Raw genomic sequence first — 27,403 nt, forward strand, 5'->3', positions numbered from 1 at the left:
CCTCAGTCCCCCTCCTCCTCCTCGTATAGCGGCAGCGCGGCGCTCCAGGAAGCCCTTTGACGGCGGGGGGGGGGGGGGGGCGTCGCGTCATGTGCCCAGCGTGGTGACGTCATCACGCTCGCATCAGGAGCCGCACAGAGAGGGTGGGGCTTAGCGCAGGAGCGCGAAAATTCTAAATAAGGAACCTGAGAGAAGCCAGAAGGTGGACCAGCACTACAGGTCGCAGGGTGTCTGCAGCATCGGTACAGTAATGAGTGCTCCAGCCCCAGAGATAGCTGAAACCTCAGCCTGAGCGGCCGTAAGTAGCCAGTGCGGCAAAAAATACAAAATGCAAGATCCAATGTATTGTATATGGAAAAATTGCATATTTACCCGCAAAAAATACTTTCCCCTCTTTGTTTGTCAGGGGGATAAAAAAGACATCCCCCCAGAGCAAAACCCAAAAAATGCGTGGAGTGCGGGACGAGACTGCCAGCTACGTACCAGAGGCCTCTATGCAAAGTATGCATAGCTAGGCTAGTCAAAGAGGAATCGGGGGGATTCCTGGATGACGTTAGGAGGCTGGTGAAGGAGGAGGTTCGATCAGCCCTAACGTCACAGCTGCCGCCGCCAGCGAAACGCCGGAAAAAGGCGTACGTTCCCGACGAGCCTTCCGACTCCGAGAGTTCTATCGGATCGGAGCAAGAGGAACAGGCGGCCGAGGAGTCCTCAGACGATGAGGACTACAAAAGATACCTTTTCCATCAGGACGACTTAACAGAATTAATTAAGTCAGTCAGGGCTACATTAAAAATGGAAGAGCCCAGAGAACCACGCACCCTGCAAGATGAGCTATTTGGGGGACTAGGGGAGAGGCATAAACATACCTTCCCTGTCCACAAAAACATCATTAAAATTATCCAAAAGGAGTGGAAGAAACCAGACGCAGGTTCCTTCTCCGCTAGAGGGGTAAAAAGAAGGTACCCATTTGAGGAGGAAGTTTGCGCAAGCTGGGAAGAGATACCCAAGGTAGACGTCCCAGTGGCCAAAGTAGCTAGGAGGATGAGCCTGCCCTTTGAGGACGCCGCACAATTAAAAGATCCCATGGATTGCAAAGCCGAAGGCCTTCTAAAAAAATCATGGGAGGCAGCAGCAAGCATACTTAGGCCAGGGATCGCAGCCACCTGCGTGGCGCACCCTGGGGGTATGGCTCGAACAGCTGGAGCTACACTTAAACAATAAAACGCCAAGGGAACAGATCCTAAATTCCCTACCTATCCTGCGCATGGCAACAAATTTTCTAGCGGATGCCGCGGCCGAAACGGTTAAACTCTCGGCAAAAGCTACAGCCCGATCTAACTCAGCCAGAAGAGTACTATGGCTGAAATCATGGTCAGGCGACTTGGCCTCAAAAAATAAACTATGCACCCTCCCGGTCTACGGTCAGTTTTTGTTCGGACCAGACCTAGACAAAATCCTGGAGAAGGCGGCCGACAAAAAGAAGGGATTCCCGGGAGAAAAAGCCGCAGAGAGGGAAGACCTTCTTCCGAACCCCAGGGCAACAGCCCGAGGCCTACCGAGGCAAGGGCAAGACAGGCCGCTGGAGTTACCCCAAGGGGGGCAGAGGGAGAAATATCCTCTTTAATCCCCACCAGGGGGAGCCCAAGCAGAGACCCTGACGCCAGCTCCGTAGGGGCAAGGCTGGGGAACTTTGTGGACCAATGGGCCGCAATTTGTGAAGGCCCATGGATCCCAAAGATCCTACAGCAAGGATACCGGATAGAACTGGTGTCCCTCCCCAGAAGGAAATTCATCATCACAGGAGGCTCAGGGCGACAGTTACACTTACTAAAGCAAAGCGTTCGGGACCTGCAACATCTAAACGCAATATCCCCCATACCGCAAAATGAGGAAACTCAGGGCCATTATTCCAGGCTCTTCCTAGTAAGAAAACCCTGCGGGAAACACCGCATGATAGTGAATCTGAAGCCTTTGAACACCTGTGTCAAGTACGGGAAATTCAAAATGGAGTCCATCTCTTCAACGATAAAGTTGATTCCCAAAGGGGCCTACATGGCGTCCATCGATCTGAAGGACGCTTATTTCCACGTACCGATCCACGAGGGGTCCCAAAGATACCTAAGGTTCGCAGTGGATATGGGCAAAGGAATAGAGCACCACCAATTCGGATGCCTGCCTTTCGGGATCTCCTAAGCACCCAGAATTTTTACCAAAATTATGGCAGAGGTAGCTGCTTACCTGAGAAAAAAGTCGATCCTAATAATACCCTACCTGGACGATATTTTAATAATAGCAGAGTCCAGGAAACTACTAACAAAGCACCTAGAGATAGTGCTAGAACTCCTCCAGTCTCTAGGATGGATCATAAACTGGGAAAAATCCAGCTTAGACACCGACAGGAAGAAGACGTTTCTGGGCATAACGCTCAACTCAGAATTACACTGCTCCTGCCTGCCCGAGGAAAAAATACAAAAAAACCAAAGGCTGGTCAGATCCTTCCTACAGAAACGATCATGCACAATTCGGGAAGCCATGTCTCTCCTGGGAAGCCTAACGTCATGCATTCCCGGAGTAGCATGGGCCCAGGCTCACACCAGAGCTCTACAGGCCCCTGTCCTATCCGCATGGGACAAAAAGCAGTCCTCGCTAGGGACAAAAATGTATATCCCAAACACAGTGAAAACATCCCTGCGTTGGTGGACATTCCCAGCGAACCTGCAGGAAGGGGTTCATTGGCTAGAAAACCCAGCCACGCACATCACAACGGACGCAAGCGCCTGGGGATGGGGAGCGCATGTGGGGAACCAGTTCTTTCAGGGCCCGTGGTCCCAAAGGATAAAAGAACAATCCTCCAATTACAGAGAGCTACAGGCCGTATGGCGGGTCCTACAGCAGTTAGGAAACTCGCTACGGAACCAGCATATAAAGATACTGTCGGACAATACCACCACGGTCGCCCATATTCGGCACCAGGGGGGCACAAGGTCTCCTGCCCTGCAAAACATTTCACAGAAAATCTTCCACTGGGCAGAGGGCCGGATCCTTTCGATCACGGCAACCCACTTAAAAGGGACGCTAAACCAAAAAGCGGACTTCCTCAGCAGGAGGCAGATAGACCCAGGAGAATGGTCTCTCTCCCTGGAGGCATTCAGAATCCTGACCAACTGGTGGGGGTCCCCACAATTGGACCTATTTGCAACCAGGGAGAACGCCAAAGTAGGCAATTTCTTCTCCCTCCGGCCAGGAGATGGTCCTACAGCAATAGACGCCCTAGGCCAGGACTGGGGAAAGGGGCTAGCGTACGCGTTTCCTCCAATACCGCTGATCCCCAGGGTCTTACAACATTTCAGAACCCAGGTATGCACGCTCATCCTGGTGACCCCCTTCTGGCCCAAGAGAAGTTGGTTCGGTGTTCTGACAACATTGAGTGTCCAGGACCCAGTCACCTTTCCAACCTGGACAGATCTGCTATCACAGGGGCCACTGAACCACCCGGGCTTAGACAGACTCCACTTAACAGCATGGCTCTTGAGGAATCCTCACTAAGGGGGAAGGGATTCTCACAAAGAGTGGTAGAAGCGTTAATGTCCAGCAGAAAAAAGACGACCCACCTTATCTACCAGAAGGTTTGGAGAAGGTTCTCCTCATGGAGACAGGGAAGGGATTCCAGGGATTCTATCCCGAGCATCCCTTTGATCTTAGAATTCTGGCAGGAGGGCCTACAGATGGGCCTCTCTCCAAGTACCCTGAAGGTCCAGGTCGCAGCCCTTAGCGCCATATGCGACACAAAGTTCGCGGACAATAGATGGGTCAACAGGTTCTTGACAGCAGCAGCTAGATTACGACCTAGACCCATAAAACTTGTTCCAGACTGGAACCTTAATTGGGTTCTAAGGGCCATGTCAGCGGAACCATTCGAGCCGATCGAAGCACTACCGATAAAAATGCTTACAATCAAGACCGTTTTTCTAGTAGCCATCACGTCTGCAAGGAGGGTTAGCGAGCTGCAGGCCTTGTCCATTCGCCACCCATTTCTAAAAATCTCAGATTCCAAATTAATATTTAAAACGGACCCTGCCTTCATGTCAAAGGTGGTATCACATTTTCATAGGTCCCAGGACGTAATAATTCCCCCATTTTTTAGCAAACCAAAAAACGAGGAAGAAAAAATCCTAAGCTGCCTGGACGTCAGGAGAGCAGTCCTAGGCTACATAGATGCGACAAGCCACTGGAGACGGGACGACAACCTGTTCATCCAGTTCAGTGGCCCAAATAAAGGGAACAAAGCGGCAAAAAACTCCATAGCCAGGTGGATCCGCCTGGCCATCATAGAGTCCTATAAGGCCCTCGGGAAGGAAATCCCCTTAGCTCTTAAAGCCCATTCTACAAGGGCAGTAGCATCCTCATGGGCCGAACATAGCTCAGCCTCGGTCGAGCAGATATGCAAGGCCGCAGTCTGAAAAAACCCCCACACGTTCATTAAACATTATAGGGTAAATGTGCAGCAGGACGAGGACATGGCCTTCGGCCGCAAAGTCCTCTCGGCAGCAATCCCACCCTAATGAACTTTAGTTGGTACGTCTCAATTGGTGCTGTCGTGGAGACGACTGGGGTAAAAAATGGATTATACCTACCTGATAATCAGGTTTCCAGGAGTCTCCACGACAGCACTCGTACCTTCCCCCCCCCTAAATTGATAGAAAAGAAACTATAGAATATAATATAAAAAATAAATATATAATATAATATAATTTTATAATCAACAAAAAAACCCCGGTTAAGGGAAAAAATTTAAGTTGAGCTCCTACCCCGGCAATTCGATAGAATCCACTGAGGAAAGTGGGGAAGGGGGGGGGGGGGGGAGCTTTTAACCTCTCAGTGTGTTCCTGTCCTATCAGGAGGAGGCAATCTCAATTGGTGCTGTCGTGGAGACTCCTGGAAACCTGATTATCAGGTTGGTATAATCCATTTTTTCATGCCACCTCCGTCACAAAATTTCATGAGCCATAAATGTGGGCATAAAGAGGACTCGGATGCCAGTGCTTCTACATATCTCCACAATTCAACAACCCATTCTTAAACAAAAGATTTTTTTTTACCCAGAGTGCAGGTAAACCCCTGAAACATTTGTTTACCAAGAGTATAGGTGAACCCCTGAAAGATTTGGTAACCAAGAGTGTAGGTAAACCCCTAAAAGATTTGTTAACCAACAGTATAGGTGAACCCCTAAAGGGATTTGTTTACCAAGAGTGCAAGTAAAAACCTGAAAGATTTTTTTTTCAGCAACAGCTCGTACTAGCTTAATGGGATCCAGATGGTGGTCCACCAACAGGCAAGCTACCGCTGCAATTTTTTTCATAAGCGTAAAATACGTGTGTTCAAATACGCCAATACAAATCAATGGGGTTTCAGGATTGCGTATTACGCACATTAAATAAAAATATGCAGCTTGTGTAGGTGAGCCCTTATTCTTCAAAATGAAGTTCTGCAGCAGTTGAATTGTGTATTATAAGAAATAATGTAACCACTACCATAAATTTTTAAAGATTAGAAGTCACATTGTATTTCCATAACCCATACAAAATGCACTCAACGGGTGGCCATGGGCTTTTATATAGTCTTCTAATATTTTTATAACCGTAAAGAGTACACACTCCACAGCTAGTGAGACCAAAACTACCACATTTTGATTTTATAATAGAGTTTTTGCCTTTCCATAGTTACTTTTGGGTATCATAATGTATTTAGTATCCACTAGATAAGATATGTATAAGATGTAGAGATAACAATGTAATTCTGGAATGCTATAGATGAGGGTTCTTGAGGTGATATGTAGTATATCAGAAGTACGAGGGTTCAGTGACCACATTCTAGATACATGTCAATGCAGAGATGGGCCTTCTCATTGAAGTCTATGTGAGTTACAGAAAGACTGTAGAAGTAACAAATGCCTCAGAATATTCCTTTAAGAACTACCTATTTTGCTCTGTGTCTCTCTGTGTCTCCCCCCCCCCCCCCTTTAATGACTTGGCGTCTAATATTGTCTCACTAAATCATAGCTCATGTTTTTTTTCTGCTACAGTTTTTAATCTGCATTCGATAGCTTTGCTTCACAATAAGTTTCATTCAATGAAATTGTTGCTAATATTCTGTTGATGACTACACGGACTTAATTTACATAGCAATTTTATCACCATGTAATGTTCCTGTAATTGATGAATAACTCTGCATCTGTGAATGGGAGATAAAATTCCTTTTCATGTACACTGTAGAGGAGCTGCCATTAAGAGTGTTAATTTATAAAACTTGTAACCCTTTCTAACAGCTTTAGAACTTTTGTCAGAACATTTTTGGGGATGAGATAAGTGTAATGATACTTTCGTTCCACTCACAATGCTCCCTGACCCTCAAATTGCAGTCTACCTTGTAGGCAAATGAGTATTAGGTGTGAACCATCTGATGGGTGGTGACACATTGAGACTAGTCTAGACTTTCTTCCCCTTATTTGGCCCAATCCTTGTCCCCTTTCTAATGATTTGACATCTCCAGCTCCCTCGAGCAGGAGACCTTGACATTTCAATCTCCCTTGGAATAGACTATCACTAGGAAGGTGGTGAAGTTTGGGTGAAAAAAGAGGGAGAGAGCTCAGACGAGTCTCAATGTGTGACCGGCGCCCATTGGACTCTTCACACTTCTTTAGCGTACACCAAAAAAGGCTAATTTGGAGCCTGGGGAGCACAGAAAGATAAATGTAATCATACCTTTTTTGTCATCCTATCCCATGCCTATGGTTAGCATAGGTTTATGGGAAAATATGCCCTGACAGGCTTCCTTTTAAACACAAATTTCAGTAAGATTTACTTGAAGCTTTTTTTTTTTTCCTCTACAGAATACGTTTTTGGAAAACTCCCAGTTTTAGAAATTGATGGGACTGTTTACTATCAAAGCCTTGCCATTGGAAGGTATCTAGCCAAAAAAGCAGGTAATATAACTTATTAGGCTTTAATCACACACACCTATTTTGTGGCTTTTTGTTTTTAAGGGCTTGTGTAAAAAAAAACAAACAAAAAAAAACAAAACAGGAATTTCATGTGTTTTTGTTTTACAATGACTTCAACGTGAAAAAAAGTCACCAAAATACACACTCTTTGTTGCATGTTTTAATATTACCCTATTGATTTGCAGCTAACATCTGCTTGCAGTGTTTGGTGCCTAAAACACAAAAACTACCCAAAAAAAAGCCACAAAATCTTTGTGAAACCACCCTTAGATTTGCATATGTTGGTTATCATACAGGATTGTAAGAATTGTACTCGGGGGCTCTGGGATTTCAAAGGCACCTCTGCCATAAAGTTTTAGAAATGGAAAATGGTAATTTGGGGGACCTGTTACCGCTTTTTACATTGGAGGATAGGAGGTTTAAACTGTGCCTCTAATATTATACTTGTGTCTGTGTAATTTTCCAACTACCAAAAAGTTAATAACTGTGTAACATGGAAAAAAGTTAGGTATATCCTTGAAATGACCAAAGTATAAATACAGCACTAAAGTCAGAAGTAGCACAGCTTAAGGGAATGGGAAGGTGAAAAGAGCACTGCAGAGACTTCAACACTTGAACATGCATTAAAATACACCGATGGGAAATTCTTTTGCTAATGGAGGCACAAGGGCCTGGAAGACTTGAACATTTATGAGTAAAGCAGTGATTAAAGGGAACCTGTGAGCACCATAAACCAGATTAAGCTGCTCATAGTGCAGGTTATGAGGAGTTCGGGGATGTGGGTTTTTTATACTTGCCAGGCTCCCCATTTCCACGCTATCCTCTATGGAAGTCGATGCATGGACAGTGCGATGACTCATCTCTGCAGGCTGCGCACGCACCCTCCCACAGAGTGTGGCGGATTTTCCACTGTGAAAATTGCTTCCCGTGTGGACGTACCTAAATAGAGCTGTTCCTGAGTGTCATAATGTAGACCAAGTCAATATACTGTACTGGATATTGTAGATAAACTAAGGTCTGTAGCATTAGACCAATCTCAATAGGTTTTAATATATGTAGATATAGGGTAGTTGCATTCATTAAAATTCATTGCTGATTTGTTCCATAGGTTTGACAGGCAAGACTGATTTGGATGACCTTCGCATTGATGCCATATTAGACACCATTGATGACTTAATATCACAGTTGCCATGGACTGCAGGTGAAAAGGTATAGAAATGATTTGACTCAGCATTTTAATACTCATCCCATTGACTTCCAGTACGAACATGTCACCAGTATTTCTAATTCAATCTCTTCACAGGCTACTTCACCAAAGGTGTTTTTTAGGAAATGCTAACTATTAATTAAAGGTATTCAATGTTTGCTCACTGTGGTCTGAAACTCCCAGAGCACATAAACACAACAGACACCCCAATTCCCCCAGGAAGATAGAGAAACCATGTGTGACCACTTCCCCATTATCTGCTATAGAAAGTAAGCCGAGCACATCACTCAGATCTCTCAATAGACAGTGCTCATCACTGCTTCATTCTCTTGGGGGTGCACCATTCTTGTTATCTATGAGGCTCAGTGATCAAACATCTACTAGCTATCGTGTGTGTATGCATATCAAACTACTAACAACCGCTTGTCTGTGAGTATGTGAGTGCTTCTCATGCTGCGCCCCTGGTGATGTCATCGCTCTGCCCCCTTGTCATCATAGAAGGTCCTACAACATATATAAAATGCAGAACCTGACAGACAGAAGAATAACAAAGTTAGGGCTCTTGGAAAGGGAGGACAAAAATAACAAAATGAGAATACAACTAGGACGTTATTATCTCAGAAGACACAACTCTGCAGTCCTGACAGAACACCCTGACCTACCTCCACCACAGAGATTTGGTGAGCTAAAATACCTGTGGTGATATCACTGCTGTGGGAAGAGCCATTCTGCTGTTTGGTAGAAAGTACTATATGTGGGTTCTTATGCTCCGCCCCCTGTGTGATGCCATTACAGGTCCAATATGATATATAAAACACAGAGCCTGACCCACAGAAGAACAACAGTTAGGGCTCTTGAAAAGGGGAGGACAAAAATAACACAATGAGAATACAACTAAGCCGATATTATCTAAGACATAACTCAGTGGTCCTGACAAAAGACACCAACCTACCATCACCACAGAGAATTGGTGAGCTAAAGGACCTGCGTTGATGTCACCTCTGTGAAGTAGCTAAGCTTTGTTTGTCTTGTGAGGGGATCAAGATAGATGTAGTAGAGCTGTGTATGATGTGTGGGGATCATAATGGATGTACCATGTAGGAGAGCTGTGTGTGTTATGTGCTATACATGTGATGTGTGGGGTTAGGATGGATGTACTCGAGCTATGTGTGTGATGTGTGGGGTCTGGTTAGATGTAGCAGAGCTGTGTGTGATGTGCTGTGTGTGTAATATGTGAGGTCAGGGTGGATGTAGTAGACCTGTGTGTGATGTGTAGGAATCATAATGGATGTAACATGTAGCAGAGGTGTGTGTGAATCGGGATGTAGCAGAGCTGTGTGTGTGATGTGGGGTCAGGATGGATGTAGTAGAGCTGTGTGTGTGATATGTGGGGATCATAATGGATGTACCATGTAGCAGAGCTGTGTGTGTTGTTCTGTGTGTGTAATGTGTGGGGTTAGAATGAATGGAGTAGAGCTGTGTGTGAGGATCATAATAGATGTACCATGCAGCAGAGCTGTGTTTGTGTGACTCAGGATGTAGCAGGGCTGTGTGGGGTCAGGATGGATGTAGTAGAGCTGTGTGTATGATGTGTGGTGATCATAACGCATTGCACCACCAGAAATACTGGTATTATAATTCCCTAATAATTACTAGTATGTATATATTGTACATGCAGTTGTTACCATGAGGCTTGTCAGCGACCCCGGTTGGGATTTTCAAGATGTGTTCTCTAAGAAGCCTTAGAGAAGCGCCTAAGAGCCTTAGAGCCTTGTCCCAGATAGTCCCATCCCTAAGGGGGCTGGGTTGGGAGCATGAGGCTCTTAAATCCTATATTTCAGAGGCTTTAGCCAAGGAACATATCAGACCATCAAAGTCACCAGCTGGAGCAGGCCTATTTTTTTGTTGAAAAGAAAAGAGTCTTTGCGGCCTTGTATTGACTATCGGGCTTTAAACAAGATCACCATAAAGAGTCAGTGCTCACTCCCTCTGATCCCTGATCTGTTGAATCAGGTGGTGGGGGCACGCTGGTTCTCTAAGCTTGACTTTCGGGGGGCTTATAATCTTATACGTATTAAGTCTGGTGACGAGTGGAAGACTGCGTTCAACACCCCGTTGGGGCACTTCGAGTATCTGGTTGTGCCCTTCGGGTTATGCAACGCCCCTGCGGTTTTTCAGGGGTTTATGAACGCAGGTTTCCACGATTTATCTAGGGGTTTTTATGGTTGTCTATTTGGACGGCATTTTGGTGTACTCGTCGGATTGGGACACGCATGTTAGACATCTCCATTTAGTGTTAGAGCGGCTACGGGAGAACCAATTATATATTAAATTGCTGAAGTGTTCATTTAGGGTCAAATGCGTGTCATTCCTTGGGTATATCATTACTCCAACTGATGTGTGTATGGAGTCAGACAAGGTTGCGACAATCGCACAATGGGCTAAACCAGATAATTTGAAGGCTTTTCACCGCTTTCTTGGGTTTGCCAACTTTTACAGAAAATTTATCAGAAATATATAAATATTGATACATTTATGCACAACTGCTGATTGATCTCACTTAAAAAGCAGCGGACGTATGTCGTGGTCTCCGGAAGCTTCAGAGGCGTTTGAGCAACTTAAGAGGGCTTTTTCCACTGCGCCGGTGCTTGCTCAGCCGGACCCTCAGAAACCCTTTTTCGTGGAGGTAGACGCTTTTGAGGTTGGGGTGGGTGCAGTCCTCTCTCAAGTATTAGTGGGCTGTTTAGGGTATGGTCAGTGTGCCTTCTTTTCCCGTAAATTCAGTAGCGCCGAGCGCAACTATGATGTTTGGAACAGGGATCTGTTGGCAATAAAATGGGCATTTGAGGAATGGCATCATCTTCTGGTGCGGGCCTGGCACCAGGGGATAGTCTTCACTGATCACAAGAACTTAGTGTATCTTGAGAATGCTAAGCGTCTCAATGTGCGGCAAGCCAGGTGGGTGCTTTTCTTCTCGAGATTCAATTTTACAGTCACGTACCTGCCGGGAGATAAAAATGTGAAAGCTGGACAACCTCTCCCGCAGTTTCGGGACTCAGGAGGTTAAGGACTCTTCTCCCGAAGACATCCTCCCGCCCGGTGTCGTGGTGGCAGCCCTGACACGGAATCTTCTGGCTCAGCTTGAGGGATATCAACAAGAATCCCCAGAGGGGGTTCTGGCAGGGAAGCTATTTGTACTGATGTCCCTGCGGTTGTTGGTTCTGGAAGAGTCTCATTCCTTCATTTTTGCAGGGCATCTGAGGGTCCAGGGGACTCTTGAGCTATGTTCCCGTTTCTACTGGTGGCCCGGCATTCCACGACAGGTTCGGGAATTCGTAAATCAGTGTTCAGCTTGTGCACGTGGTAAGAGTCGGCGTAGGAACCCTGAGGGACTGTTAATGCCATTGTCAGTACCTGGTAGGCCATGGTCGCACGTGTCCATGGATTTTGTCACTGACCTGCCCCTGTCACAAGGTTGGTCCACCATTTCGGTAGTTGTTGACAGGTTCTCGAAAATGGCCCATTTTGTTGCTTTGGAAAAATTACCGTCTGCCGCTGAATTAGTGAAGATTTTCATTAGAGAGATTCTACGATTGCACGGAATGCCAGTCAATATCGTTTCAAATTGGGGATTGCAATTCGTGGCCTAATTTTGGAGGGCCTTCTGTAAAAACTTGGGAACATCTCTGCCCATTCCTCTACGAATGAAACGCTGATGAGAAAGACAAATGGAACATAAAAATCAAGACCTAGTACAATACTTGCGTCTTTTTGTGGGCGAGAGGGTCAGTCTGTGGGTACAGTTTTTACCTTTAGCCGAATTTGCCATAAATAATCATATCAGTTCTGCGATGGGGGTGTCCCCTTTCTTCTGTGTGTTTGGTCAGCATCCCCAGTTCCTGACTTCCATTCCAGTACCTACAGTTTGTCCCGCTGTTGATGTTGTTACTAGTGAGTTGTGGGAGGTCTGGAATGGTGTGCACGAGAATCTGGAGGAAGCAAGTGGTCGTATGTAGAGATGAGCGAGCACCAAAATGCTCGGGTGCTCGTTGCTCAAGTCGAGCTTTCCGCGATGCTCGAGGGTTCGTTTCGAGTAACGAACCCCATTGAAGTCAATGGGCGACTCGAGCATTTTTGTATATGGCTGATGCTCGCTAAGGTTTTCATTTGTGCAAATCTGCAAAACCTACGAAAGGGATGGAAATGACACAGAAACGGATAGGGCAAGCAGGGGGCAACATGCAGGGCTGCATCTCAGGTTCCCAGGTCTCACTATTAAGCCACAATAGCGGCAAGAGTGCCCCTCCTAGCAATTTTTACTTGGGACAAACCCTCATTAGCAAGGCACACCTTAGCTAAGCACCACACTACCTCCAACCAAGCACAATCACTGCCTGTGGGACACACCGCTGCCTCTTCTCCTGGGTTACATGCTGCCCAACACCCCCCCCCCCACACACACACACACACGACCCTGCGTCCGCAGCGCACACAAAAGTGCCCCTGCGCAGCCCTCAGCTATCCTCATGCCACACTGTGGCCTCATAGCCACACCACCCTCATGTCTATTTATAAGTGCGTCTGCCATGAGGAGGAACCGGAGGCACACACTGCAGAGGGTTGGCAGGGCTAGGCAGCGGCCCTCTTTGAAAGTGTGGGTGATAGCCCACAATGCTGTTGAGAATTGATAATAGATTGACGTTCCATCTTCATTCCAATCCTTTGCCACCTTCGTCAGGAGCTGCAAACGTGGGCATAAAGGAGAGTCCGCTGCCAGCCCAGCACTTCTACACATCTCCACAATGCAGCAATACTCGGTGTGAGCGGGCCCTGGGTCAGCCTCTGTCCCAGCAAACACCCTGAGTGGCCCAAGGTGCTGCGAGTGACATAGCAATGGGGACTCCATGTGTCCACACACTACTCATTCTGTTTGGGTGTCGGATACCTCATCGACAGCACAAGGGGTAAACCATCTGCACTCGGCATCCTACCCAACTCTGTCAGTGTTTTGGGGACAGACAGGTAAATGGCATGGGTGGCTAGCAGGAACACACAGACCGTACAGAAAGAAATCCCATTGCAGTGCCCCGGATAGCTGCGGTTGTGTGAGAGGAAATACATGTTGGCTGCGGCCGACACGCCATGCCCTAGACATTCTGGGTTGTTTTTCGGGCCAGATAGGTAGAACACCGCGATGGGAAGACTGAGTGCACCCATAGTATACACAGACCCCTGTAATATTCCTGTAGTAAAGGTATAAGCTGAACCCAGTAACAGTTATGTGGCAGAAGTCTAGGGAGACCCCAGTAACATTTCTGTAGTAACAGTATAGACAGACCTCAGTAACATTTCATTAGCAGAAGTATAGGCAGACCCCTGTAACATTTATGTAGCAGCAGTATTGTTAGACTCCTGTAACATTTGTGTAGCAGCAGTATATGCAGACCCCTGTAACATTTGTGTAGCAGCAGTATATGCAGACCCCTGTAACATTTGTGTAGCAGCAGTATATGCAGACCCCTGTAACATTTTTGTAGCAGCAGTATAGGCAGACCCCAGTACCATTTCTGTAGAAGTAAAGGCAGACCCCAGTAACATGTCTGTTGCCGCTGTATAAGCAGACCCTTGTAACATTTATGTAGCAGAAGCATAGGCGGACTCCAGTACCATTTTTGTAGCAGAAGTATACGCAGACCCCAGTAACATTAACTTGGCGGAAGTATAGACAGACCCCAGTAACATTTCTGTGGTAACGGTATAGACAGAGCCGAGTAACATTTTTGTAGTAACAGTGTAGGCAGATCCAAGTAACTTTTATGTAGCAGAAGTATAGGCAGACTCTTGTAACATTAACGTGGCAGCAGTATTGGCAGACCCCAGTAACATCCTTGTGGCAGCAGTATAGGCAAACCCCTGTAAAATTAACGTGGCAGCAGTATAGGCAGACCCCAGTAACATCTTTGTGGCAGCAGTATAGGAAGACCCCTGTAACTTTCTTGTAGCAGAAGTATAGGCAGGCAGACCCCAGTAAAATTTCTGTAGTAATAGTATAGGCCAACCTCTGAAACATTGGGATACCGTAAGCGTAGGCGAAGGCTGGAAAAATTGGTTGGCTAAGAGTGTAGGCATGGGCCCCAAAAATTAGTGTACCAAGAATACAAGTGTACCTATGAAAAATTTATCAACTGAGAGGGCAGGTGAATCCCATAAACATTTTTTTAAAGATACAGCTCACTGTTGCTTAATTTGTAACTGCCTGTAGGCAGCCCTGTTGAAAAAATTGGTTTATGTTACAGTTTCAATACTTTTGAAACTTAGAAAAATTGTAAAAACATTGGTAGATGTAGATGAGCCTTTTGGGCCCAGAAAAATTGGCTGTTTAGTGCGATCACATGTTTCTGGAGGAGTAGCAGGAGGAGGACTAATGTCAGAGACAGATTCAGAAAGCTAAATGCCCCGTTTTACCGGTGATAGAGAAGAGTGCTTTTATCTGCGGTTGCAGCGAAAATAATCTTTAGGTTCTGCTGCTCTCCGCCGGTGGAGAAGAGAAGTCTGGGGAAATCCAGGCTTTGTTCATGTTTATGAGTGTAAGCATGTCGGCACTGGCAGTTGACAGGCGGGTACGCTTGTCAGTGATGATTCCCCCAGCTGCACTAAACACCCTCTCTGACAAGACGCTAGCGGCAGGGCAAGCCAGCACCTCCACGGCATACAGCGCAAGTTCGTGCCACGTGTCCAGCTTTGACACCCAATAGTTGTATGGAGCAGAGGCATCACAGAGGATGGTGGTACGATCGGCTGCGTACTCCCTCACCATATTTTTACAGTGCTCCCTCTGACTCAGCCTTGACTGGGGAGTGGTGACGGAGTCTTGCTGGGGAGCCATAAAGCTGGCAAAGGCCTTGGACAGTGTTCCCCTTCCTGCGCTGAATATGCTGCCTGATCTCCGCACCTCCCTTGCCACTTGGCCCTCGGAACTGCGCCTTCTGCCGCTAACGCTGTCAGATGGGAAGTTTAATATCACTTTGTCCACCAGGGCCCTGCGGTATTGCATCACTCTCAAACCCCTTTCCTCTTCGGGAATGAGAGTGGAAAGGTTATCCTTATACCGGGGGTCGAGAAGGGTGTACACCCAGTAATCCGTAGTGGCCAGAATGCGTCTAACGCGAGGGTCACGAGAAAGGCAGCCTAACATGAAGTCAGCCATGTGTGTCAGGGTGCCAGTATGCAAGACATGGCTGTCCTCACTAGAAAGATCACTTTTAGGATCCTCCAACTCCTCCAACAGATGGGAGGCAAGCAGCATGGGTACCCTCTGCAGTGGGCCCAGCTGTCTCTTCCCCCTCCTGCTCGTCGTCCTCCTCCTCCAAAACGCGCTGAGATATAGACATGAGGGTGCTCTGACTATCAAGCGACATACTCTCTTCCCCCATCTCCTGTTCTGACTGCAAAGCGTCAGCCTTTATGCTTTGCAGCGAACCTCTCAGCAGGCATAGAAGAGGAATGGTGACGCTAATGATTGCAGCATCGCCGCTCACCATCTGGGTAGACTCCTCAAAGTTTCCGAGGACCTGGCAGATGTCTGCCATCCAGGCCCACTGCTCGGTAAAGAATTGGGGAGGCTGACTCCCACTACGCCGCCCATGTTGGAGTTGGTATTCCACTATTGCTCTACGCTGCTTATACAGCCTGGCCAACATGTGGAGCGTAGAATTCCACCGTGTGGGCATGTCGCACAGCAGCCGGTGCTCTGGCAGATTAAACCGATGTTGCAGGGTCCGCTGGGTGGCAGCGTCCGTGGTGGACTTGCGGAAATGTGCGCAGACGCGGCGCACCTTGCCGAGCAGGTCTGACAAGTGCGGGTAGTTTTTCAGAAATCGCTGAACCACCAGATTGAAGACGTGGGCCAGGCATGGCACGTGTGTGAGGCTTCCGAGCTGCAGAGCCGCCACCAGGTTACGGCCGTTGTCACACACGAGCATGCCCGGTTGGAGGCTCAGCGGCGAAAGACAGAGGTTGGTTTGCTCAGTCAGACCCTGCAACAGCTCAGGGGCTGTGTGCCTCTTGTCACCTAGGCTGAGTAGTTTCAGCACGGCCTGCTGACGCTTGCCCACCGCTGTGCTGCCGCGCCACACCGACTGCTGGCGACATGCTGCTCACATTTCTTAATTGAGAGGTAGAGGTTGCGTAGGAGGAGGGGGAGGGTTTAGAGGAGGTGGCATAGACCACCGCAGATACCCAAACCGAGGAAGGACCCGCTATTTTGGGTGTGGGTAGGACGTGTGCAATCCCAGGCTCTGACTCAGTCCCAGCCTCCACCAAATTCACCCAGTGTGCCATCAAGGAGATATAGTCGCCTTCCCGCCAGTACTTGTCCACGTGTCCGTGGTTAAGTGGACCTTCCCAGTAACCGCGTTGGTGAGGGCACGATTTATGTTGCGGGAGACGTGCTGGTGTAGGGCTGGGACAGCACACCGGGAAAAATAGTGGCGACTGGGGACGGAGTAGCGTGGGACCGCCGCCGCCATCATGTTTTTGAAAACCTACATTTCCACAAGCCTGTACGGCAGCATCTCCAGGCTGATCAATTTTGCAATGTGCACGTTTAAAGCTTGAGCATGTGGGTGCGTGGTGGCGTATTTGCGCTTGTGCTCCAAGGCTTGCCCTAGCGACAGCTGGATGCTGCGCTGAGAGACATTGCTGGATGGGGCCGAGGACAGCGGAGGTGAGGGTGTGGGTGCAGGCCGGGAGGCGCTCGTGCCTGTGTCCTGAGAGGGGGGTTGGATCTGAGGGGCAGGTTGGGGCACAGGGGGAGAGGCAGTGGTGTGACCCGGAGGCGTTGAACGGCCTTCGTCCCACCTCGTGGGGTGCTTGGCCATCATATGCCTGCGCATGCTGGTGGTGGTGAGGCTGGTACTGGTGGCTCCCCGGTTGATCTTGGCGCGACACAGGTTGCACACCACTGTTCGTCAGTCGTCCGTCCTCTCACTGAAAAACATCCACACCTTTGAAGACCTAGGCCTCTGCAGGGTGGCTTGGCGTGAAGGGGTGCTTTGGGAAACAGTTGGGGGAGTCTTCGCTCTGGCCCTGCCTCTACCCCTGCCCAACCCACTGCCTCTTCTAACCTGTCCTGCTGCTGCACTTGCCTCCCCCTCTGAAGACCTCTCCTCAGTTGGCTTAGCAAACCAGGTGGGGTCAGTCACCTCATCGTCCAGCGGCTCTTCCTCCGAATCCTCTGTGCTCTCCTCCCTTGGACTCACTGCCCTTACTACTACCTCACAGACAACTGTGTCTCATCATCCTCATCGACCTCACCCACTGAAAGCTCTTGAGACAGTTGCTGGAAGTCCCCAGCCTCATCACCCAGACCCCGGGAACTTTCCCTAAGGTTGGGCATTGGTCACGACAAACTCCTCAGTTGGGAGAGTAATCATTTTTTCCGAATCAAGGCAGGGGCCCGAGAACAGTTCCTGGGAGTCTGCCTGCTCATCAGAATGTGTCATTTTCATGGAGTGAGGAGGCTGGGAGGAAGGAGGAGCAGCAGCGAGAGGATTCAGAGTTGCAGCAGTGGACAGCGTAGAAGACAGGTTGCTGGAGACATTGCTGGATGCACTTTCTGCCATCCACGACAGGACCTGCTCACACTGCTCATTTTGTAATAAAGGTCTACGATGTGGACCCAAAAATTGTGATATGAAGCTGGGGACCCCAGAAACTTTCCTCTCTCCTGGACCAGGAACTCGGCCTATGCCCACACCCTCACTTGGAAATCCGGGTCCTCGTCCGGGTCCACGTCCTCTAGCCCTACCCCTCAGCATGTCCACATCCTCTAGCCCTACCCCTCAGCATGGTGTATTACCAATAGAGCAGACACAGAGTGGTCTGAATAATTATGCAATTAGTGGCGTGCAGTTGGAGGCTGACAGCAGTTATGTTACACACACTGCAGTCCGCAAAAAATTATACGCTGGGCTGCAGAAAGGCCTAGTTGGCTGAAAGTGAGCCACTACAACAGTAATGAACACACTCACAGGTAGCCCTAAGGAGGAGTGTTTTTTTCATTTTTATTTTTTTTTTTTAAACCAGCCGCCTAGATAGCGTGTATATGTCTTTCCCTCTATCAGCAGCTGTGGGCGTACGCTGTGCGTGAAGTTGACGGACGCACAAGGCGGTGTAAAAAATTAGGCAATTATTGGCCTGCACTTGGAGGGTCACAGCGGTTATGTAACGCACACTGTAGGCCGAAAAAATTATACGCTGGGCTGCAGAAAGGCCTAGCTGGCTAATAGTGAGCCACTACAACAGTAATGCACACGCTCACAGGTAGCCCTATGGAGGAGCTTTTTTGGGGTACTTGTTGACATGATTCTACACTACCACTGTCCCTGCCTGACCAGTACTGACCCCATACTCTGTATAATTGGCTGCAGACTGACAACGCAATAGACTGCAGAGCCCAAGATGAAGAAAAAAAAACAAACTGCAAAACTGCTCCCAGCTGCCACAACAGTAATGCACACGGTCAAAGGTAGCCCTAAGAAGGACTGTTGGGGTTCTTGTAGACCGGATCCTACACTACCACTTTCCGTATCTCAGCAGCATTTTCCCTATACTCTGTATAATAGACTGCAGACTGAGAACGCTATAGCTGTAATGGCCTGCACAGCCCGAGATGAAAAAAAAAAAATTTGTGCAAAACTGCTCCCAGCTAGTCATAACAGTAATGCACGCGGTCAGATGTGTCCCTAAGAAGGACCAATGGGGTTCTTGAAGACGCCAACACTCTCCCTTTAGCACCAGTAGCCCTCTCCCTAATCTCTGCCAGCGTGTGTCTGAGGCGAGCAGCGGGTGGGACTGCTTTAAATACTCGGCGGTCACTTGATCTCGCCAGCCACTCACTGCAGAGGGGCTGGGATAGGACTGGAACATCACAGGAGGAAGTTGTGATGCCTTCCCTGCATGTCTATTGGCCAGAAAATGGCGCAAAACATGCAGTGAAGGAAATGGAATTGACTCGAGTACAGCATGGTGCTCGTCTCGAGTAACGAGCCTTTCGAGTACCCTAATACTCGAGCGAGCATTGAGCTCGGACGAGTACGTTCGCTCAGCTCTAGTCGTATGCAACTACGTAGTTGTAAAAGGTCCACTGTGTCTGAGCCATTTGAGGTCGGTTTGAAGGTTTATTTGTCTATGAAGAATTTAAAATTGAAGCTCCCCTCCGCAAAGCTTGCGTCGCGTTTTATCGGTCTCTTTACCATAACGCGAGTCATTAATCCTCTAGCTTAGGAGTTGGATTTACCGGGTTCTTGGAGGGTGTTTCATAAATCCCTTTTGAAGTTGTTTATCCCTCCGGTCCTGTCCACCTTTGGGGCTACCTCCAGGAAGGGAACTCGGCGTGGGTGAGGGTCAGGGAGTCCTACGCCGTGCGTACCTGTGCACACTACTAGTACTGTAACAGCAGTCATGAGAATTACTAAACACACCCTCTTGGAATACTGTAGTTTTATATTTTGGACATAATAAAAATGTGGTCCTTAGAAGGTTTTGTTATTAGGTAGATACAACACATGACAAATTTTACCATGTAATTATTTGTTTTATTAAGTTAGGCCAAAATGCGGATGCAGTTTGTGAAAAATTAAATAAACCCCATGAATCAATAGCTTGTAGAACCACTTTTAGCAGCAATGTCTTGAAGTAATTATTTTCTGTATGACTTCATTGTTCTGGAGGAATGTCTACTACATTGTTCTGGAGGAATTTTGGCCCACTCTTGTTTACAACGTTGCTTCAGTTCATTGAAGTTTGTGGGCATTCATTTATGTATAGCTCTTTTAAGGTCATGCAACCTTATTTCAATTGGGTTGAGGTCTGGACTTTGGGCTGTTGCAACACCTTGAATCATTTATTTTACAGCCAATCTGATGTACATTTGCTGCTGTGTTTGGAATCGTCCTGTTGTATGACCCAGTTTCGGCCAAGCTTAGCTTTGGATAGATGGCCTCACGTTTTAATGTGGAATACTTTAATATACAGAAGAGCTCATGACTTTCTCAAGGACGGCAAGGTGCCTATGCCCTGTGACTTCAAAAAAGCCTAAATAATCACCCCTCCACCACTGTGCTTAACAGTTGGCATGGTTTGTGCTGATATGCTGTTGTGCTGAATGTGGAATTCAGTGGGGCTAATCCTTGTGCAGTAGACTCGGCGAGGATTCTGTAATGTTTTTTTTCCCCCTTGTGATCTAGATTTGAAATACGCTCATTGAAAATCTGTTATATAGACTTGCATTGCATGACACTAATACATATATCCTAACAATGCCAACTCTGGAATATAAGTGTTTGGAGAGGAAGGGGGCTCCCTCATTTATCCCATAGACCCTACCAGGAAGTGTTTGCAAGGTGACTATGGTTACCATGGCAGCCAGAGGCCGAATAATGGCCTCGGGTTCTGCCATCTACAACAGCCAATTGGGTCTTCGCTGGGTCTAATAGGTTAAGGAAAATGAGAAATGTTAGTCCTAATACACTACACTATAAAAGTAGAGCAATATATTAGCAAAGTGATATATATTAATCTAATGATATAATAAATCACTTACTGGTTTAGGTGGAATCCTCCCTGGAACCCCCCTACTGCACCACAGCAATGAAAAAAAAAGGTGTTACTCTGCACCGGGTGGTATGCCGGAGATTCTATTTATTTAAGTGATTTCAGAAGCAGTACACAGCAACGCGTTTCGGCCTATAGCAGGCCTTCTTCAAGCTATTTTCATTGCTTTATTTTTTTTTGTAGCATTTCTCGTTTGTCAGCTAGTCGCTGCACTGCTTACAGGGACAATAATTAACAAGTGCTCGCATGAATGCTTGTTCAGGCCTTTATGCAGGTAGTAAATGGTTTAATCAGCAAATCTACCATAGTATATGTAGAATATTCTCAAGGAATGTTGGCAACACAATGCAGAATTTACCTAATTTTAAGCAGATTTTTGCCTCCAAACCCACCACTCAGGATAAAACTAGATGACCACTTCGTTATTCAACTTACAAAATACAATGCTGTTAATAATTTCCTCATATGGTTCATCGTTTATAAAATGTATGTGCCTCCATGTTCAACAATAATCAGAAATGTGCATTTCTCTAGGCCATTAAGGAGTACATTGCTAAAACTGGTGCTTCTGTCTGCTCTAACTTGGAAAAGGAATTGGGAGATAAAAAGTGGTTCGCTGGTGACTATGTAAGTACACTTTTTAATTTTAATGCTAAGAAACAACTGTAAGAAAACTGCCATACTGAAGAAATGGTATGGTTAAAATAATCTAGGTTAAAAAAAAATAATAGCCTGTTTCCCTGAAAATAAGACCTAGCGTGATTTTCCAGGATTTTTGAGGACGCAAAATGATTTTTCAGGGTTTTTGAGGATGCTTGAAATATAACCCCTACTCCAAAATTAAGCTCAGCTTACAGTTAGTTAAAAAAGTCTATTTAAATAGTGTCCAGGCAGCTATAGATGTAAAAAGTTAAATCTTTTTGAGCAAAAATTAATATAAGACACTGTCTTATTTTCAGGGAAATACGGTATCTATCTACTGCTAATATGACTACATACAATTCAAAATATACCCACGCCAACCTGAACTAAACTTCTATTTTTGGCGCGGGTAGATTTTGAATTGTATATAGTGATATTCCTGAATACCCTGGACGCCTCTCCTCTACCAAGGAGAATGTAGATGAAAAAAACTTCTTAAAGCTGTCGTGGACAACAGGTGACGGAGGGTTTTCCCAGGCTAACGGGTTAACCCTTCGAGCACCAGGTGAGTCATATTTCACCTTCCACTTTTATTGGTATATTTAAAACTGCTTTAGGGGCGCATTCTGATTTTATTTCTATATGTACTGCTAATACGAGAAACAAATTGCCCAAACTGTCCTTGTTACCCATAGGAACCAATCACCGTGCTGCTTGCTTTTTTCCAGAGTCTTACAAGAAATGGAAGCTGAGCTCTGGCTGAGTCCTATAGGCAACAAGGACTGTTTTATTGCTACCATGTTTCCCCGAAAATAAGACACTGTCTTATATTAATTTTTTGTCCCCAAAGAGGCGGTGTCTTAATACTTACCTAGCACGCACTGTTCCAGTCCCTCTCACTGCTCTCTAGGCGCTCTGGCAGTCTTCCGTGTCGTCCTTCAGCGCTGACAGAGCATTCTCTTCCTGGTAATGTGGGTTGCATACCCCGCTTGCAGCAAGAGATTGTTGGGATTGACTGAAGACCGTGGCCTCATCCAATCACAGATGGGACTTGATGAGCCAATCACAGCCAATAAATGAATGGCTAGCTATAGCCCTTATGATGCTTGACAAAAACTTATTATGGTTGAAATGTTGCACATATTCTGGTGCATAAACACACCTTACAGTTGGAGTGTAGTGGTCATCTTCATTTTTCTAACCTTTTACGAAAACCACCTGCTAGATAGGAATGTACACTTACCAATTATGGTTGATCTTTTCCTGCATTCACACTGAGAAATTATTATTACGATTGTTTGGAATCAAGGTAATCATGATGATGATTGGCCAGCGTAACTGGGCATTTACAGAATTATTTCAGCATCCCATTTTAATTAAAATTGTTGAACTATTCAATCAATGGTTTCATGTTTTTGGAGGACTTTGTCCAAATATTTATGGGCTTTGACTTCATCTAATAATTTACAATAATACAATCATAATTTAGCCTCTATAATATTACAACTAGAGACTTAAAATGAAGCATTTGAGGTGGGAATAAAGTGTAGACTTTCAGCTTTGACTCAAGGGATTTAACAAAAATATTTACTGTCCATCTAGCAAAGCTTTCTTATCGTGCAATACAATTCTGTATATTGAGAACAAATTAAGAAAGGGGACAGGGCCTCAGAACTTATAATAAAAAATGGGGTGTTCTGAAATAATGAAAAAAGACTCACCTGGCGCAAACAGGTAATCAGTAGAGATGAGCGAGCACACTCATCCAAGCTTGATACTCAATCGAGTATTAGGCTACTCGAGATGCTCGTTACTCGAGTCAAGCACCACGCGGTACTCGAGTCAATTTCACTTCCCCTCCCTGCATGTTTAGCACAATTTTTTTTTTTTTTAGCCACTAAACATGTAGGGAAGGCATTACCACTTCCTGCTGTGACGTGCCAGTGCTCTGCACGTTTACAGCAGTGAGTGGCTGGCGGGATCAGGTGACCGCCGAATACTTAAACTGGTGCCTCCCGCGGCTCACCACAGACGCATGCTGGCAGAGGTTGGGGAAAGAGCTGCTGCTGAGATAGGGAAAGTGTTATAGTAGGGAGAATCCTTTCTTCAAGAACCCAACAGTCCTTTTTAGGGCTACTCCTCATTGTGTGCATAACTTTTTTGACTGGCTGGAAGCAGTAGTGCACAAATTTTGTTTTCAAGCATCTAGGCCTGTGCAGAGCATTTCACATCTACCATTCTCTGTGTGCGGTGAATTAGCCATAGTTTTCATCGCTAAACAGTCAGTTAATTGTTGGCTGGGCCAGTGCAGAGTATCTCACATCTCCCATTCGCTGTGTGGGGTGAACTAGTCGTAATTCTCTTACAGTCTCTCATCTACAAGTCTCTGTGAGCGGTAAATTACCCCTAGATATCAGCGCAAGACAGCGGTTTAATTTTTTTCTGTCACAGCATAGAGTCTCTGGTATCTACAAGTCTCTGTGTGCGGTAAATTAGCCCCAGTTCTCAGTGCTATATAGTGGGTTAATTTATTTGGGCCCTGCTCTATCCTTTATCCGACATGATGAGGAGTAGGGGTAAGGGTCAAGGATGTGGACGTCCAAGTAAGGGAGTGGGCAGAGGCCGAGGTCCTGGGCGGGGTGAATCAGAGTCGGCTGCTGAGGGATTAGGAGAGTGCTGCGCCTCTCCGCTCCCCAGCTTCATCTCACATTTTGCGGGTCCGCGTGGTAGACCTTTATTACAAGCAAAGCAGTGCGAGCAGGTCCTGTCATGGATCACGGATAACGCGTCCAGCAATGTATCGAACGCCCAGTCTTCTACGCAGTCCACTCCTACCATGCTAGGGACTGCACCTCTGAATCCTCTGGCTGCTCCTCCTTCCTCCCAGCCTCGTCACTCCACGAAAAGGAGAGATTCTGAGCAGGCAGACTCCCAGGAACTGTTCTTGGGTCCCTTCCCTGATTCGGAAAAAACGGTTCCTCACCCACCTGAGGAGTTTGTCGTGACCGATGCCCAACATTTGGAAATTTCCCTGAGTCCGGGTTGTAAGAGGGTAAGACAGCCTCCAATATGTGTACATTGTTCTTGTTAATGTATATAGTCCTCTGCTGTGTGTTTTATTATTCGTCCACAAGAGGTCGCTGTTCTACAGCAAAGATTATGGTGACAGGGCCATGGTAGCCTGTGCGCACGGGAGGAGAGAAAATAAAAAGCGTGCATACACTGTAAGGTGACAGTTGGTCGAGGGAGTCATCTGAGTGGAGCTACGGAAGAGGGAAGGACGCCGTGTACTGAGGGGACCGGAGCTGCAGCGGATTCAGATTTTGACAAGATGCCCGCTCGATGGGAGAAGACTTGCTTCCAGGGATGTTGCTGAACAACCAGAGCGAGACTGGATATTGTGTGGGCAATACTGGATGTCGCTGAGAAAGTGAGTAACTGGTCTCTGCGGTACCGCACACTTTTCTGGAGGGGCCCCTCATCTGTCTGGACTCTTTGGCTGATCATACAGCAGACCAGACCAGTAATAAAACTACGTGCACACAAGACACCATATTTTGGTGCCAAGTTACTTGTGGCTGCGTTTGGGCCTGTAGTTAGATTAGATAGGTTTATGGACCGTGTCAGGCCACACTTCAGTACAAATACATGTTCCTTATTGTATTGGGTTTGGGGGGATAGAGTCAGTGTGGTTAAGTTTTTAAGCTGTTGTGCGGCACCGCCGGTACTCAGATCACTCTCCCTTTCCTTTGTTCCTTAGTAGCGGTATTAATAGGTAACAAGGGCCCAGTTTATTGAGGTCTACCCGTTAGGTAAAAGCATAGTCTATTTTCGTAGCACACATTTGGGGCCTCATGTGAATTTTGTTGGTTTACCTATTGTTTGTGGTCATGTGCTTTAATAAAATTTGGTTTGTGCCTGAACTGGTGTCGGAGACGTTTTCCTTGTCTCTGACTTCGCTGTATCCTGGGGAGCTCACCCTGGTACACAGCTTACAACTTGGCGTAGTCGGCAGGATTCAGCGACCGTTATGGACGGGAAAGCAGCAGGAATTAATCCAGTAGCACCTGCCCAGGGTTCAGCTCAGGGTGCCCCAGCACTGCCATTACAGCCCGCGCCTGTCACTTTAGCCCAGGTAGGATACTTGTAAGTTGGGGCATTAATACAGCAACTCCTCAAATTCAACGGAAAAAACATGACGTTGCAGGACTGGGCCGAAAGGGTGCGTAGCAAGGTTAATATGTGCAACCTGACCCCTGAGCTGCAGGCGGAGATAGCATTGGGGGGCCTTAGAGGGTGATGTAAGACGGACTGTAATGGTGCGGCCCGAGTCAGAGAGGGACACCTTAGACAAAGTATTGTCCCTGCTGGAAGGAGCTCAAGGGGGGGCGCACCAAGGTAGCACAATTGCGAAGCCAGTACTTCAATCGGTCACAGCAGGAGGAGACTTTGATGCAATATTCTAATGCCCTACAGGAGACATTGAATGAAATGCAGCGGCGGGATGCAGAGGCTGTGGGAGCCTTCCAGGAGGTTGACTGGCTATTACGCGACCAGTTCATAATGGGGTTATCCAATAAGTTCTTGCAGGACAAGATGCAAGAGATAGCCCGGGCGACACCTGAACTGACGTTCTACCAGGTTTACCTGGGTGCAGTAGAGAGGGAAGAGGAGCCCATGCCTGTGGCTGTGAAAGCTGTAAGTAGCACCGGAGTGACCAGAGGTCAATCGAGTCCGGAAGACTCGGAGTCCATAAAGGATATAGTCGAGGCTGTGTAGACAGAGTTGAGAGAACGCTGAGTAAAAGTGTCCCAGATGAAAGCGGGGTCACCTCAGGCTCTGGAAATGGTCCCACCACCCCACCTGGTTCCATCAAGGATACGCTGGGTGCGCAGGCCTACCAAGATAGGTCCTTCTAGTGTTTGGAGATCACGGGGACCCCTCTCCTGGTACTGCTGACAGTATGGCCATATCGCCAGAGAGAGTCCGATGCAGGTGGAGCCCCGAGCCGCCGTTAAACTCCTCACCACCACAGTAACAGGGCGTCTTGCGGTGGTTCATCAAGGTTTAAGTCCCGTACGCGATGATAGCATTCTGTATGCTAACAGCACTGTTATGAAAGCTGAGATGGTAGGCAACAAAGCATGCTATCTAGTTGATACTGGGTCGGAGTGCACCCTGATGCCTCTTGAGTTCTTTGAGAGACACTTCGGCCACATGATGGAGCCGGAAGATGGGAGTGTCATCAGATTGATGGCTGCAAATAATGGGGAGATGGATTTACGAAGCATAGTCTGGATGCGGGTCTGCCTGTTTGGGCAAAATATTGGCAGGAAGGGGGTCGTACTGGTGGATCACCCCTCGAGGAAAGGGTTAGATGGAACACTGGGAATGAACATGCTGAGAGACCTAAACTAACATCTTTATGCCAAGGAAGGGCCTAAATACTGGCAGCGGGCCACCTCACATCGGCCGACTATGTAGCTCCTCACCACATGCTGCAAAACCTTCTGTCTGCAAAAAGGCACTTTGTACGATGGGGCTATTGGGTGCGTGAAGGTACCACTGAGGGCCCCGATGAAGATCCCTCCACGACCGGCACAAATCTTAATGCTGGGTGGAAGCTGAATGGGCTGGAAGTTTTGATCTAGCCCGCCCCCAAGGGGAAAGGTCGGCCCGTCCCCTGGTAGCTTGGGCTCCTGCCACTGTTAAGGATGGATGTGTGCCAGTACGCTGCTTCAATGTTTTGGACAGTGAGTTGACTATTCCTGGAAATACCCTGTTGGCCGAAGTTTGTGTCTGAGGGGGATATCCTTCGGCGGAGAGGCTTCATGCTACAGCCTGGACCTTTGCAGTAAAGGTCAAGCAAAGAGAGGCCCCGATGGCGGAGTGGAACGGTCGAGTGATTATGGCCCTAATGGGGGTGGATCTCCGGGCCC

General features: G+C 47.2%; 1 protein-coding gene across 2 annotated transcripts in view; it reads left to right on the forward strand.

Annotated features, from left to right (window-relative positions):
• HPGDS (hematopoietic prostaglandin D synthase) overlaps nt 1-27,403 on the forward strand; it is a 77,820-nt gene that overhangs the window by 40,702 nt on the left and 9,715 nt on the right. For both annotated transcript variants that reach the window (XM_066574033.1, XM_066574034.1), the window contains exons 3-5: nt 6,890-6,982; nt 8,109-8,209; nt 21,357-21,449. In XM_066574033.1, the coding sequence (XP_066430130.1) occupies nt 6,890-6,982; nt 8,109-8,209; nt 21,357-21,449 (287 nt within the window). The remainder of the gene's footprint in view (nt 1-6,889; nt 6,983-8,108; nt 8,210-21,356; nt 21,450-27,403) is intronic.

Source organism: Eleutherodactylus coqui, chromosome 7, assembly GCF_035609145.1.
Source record: "Eleutherodactylus coqui strain aEleCoq1 chromosome 7, aEleCoq1.hap1, whole genome shotgun sequence".
NCBI lineage: Eukaryota > Metazoa > Chordata > Amphibia > Anura > Eleutherodactylidae > Eleutherodactylus > Eleutherodactylus coqui.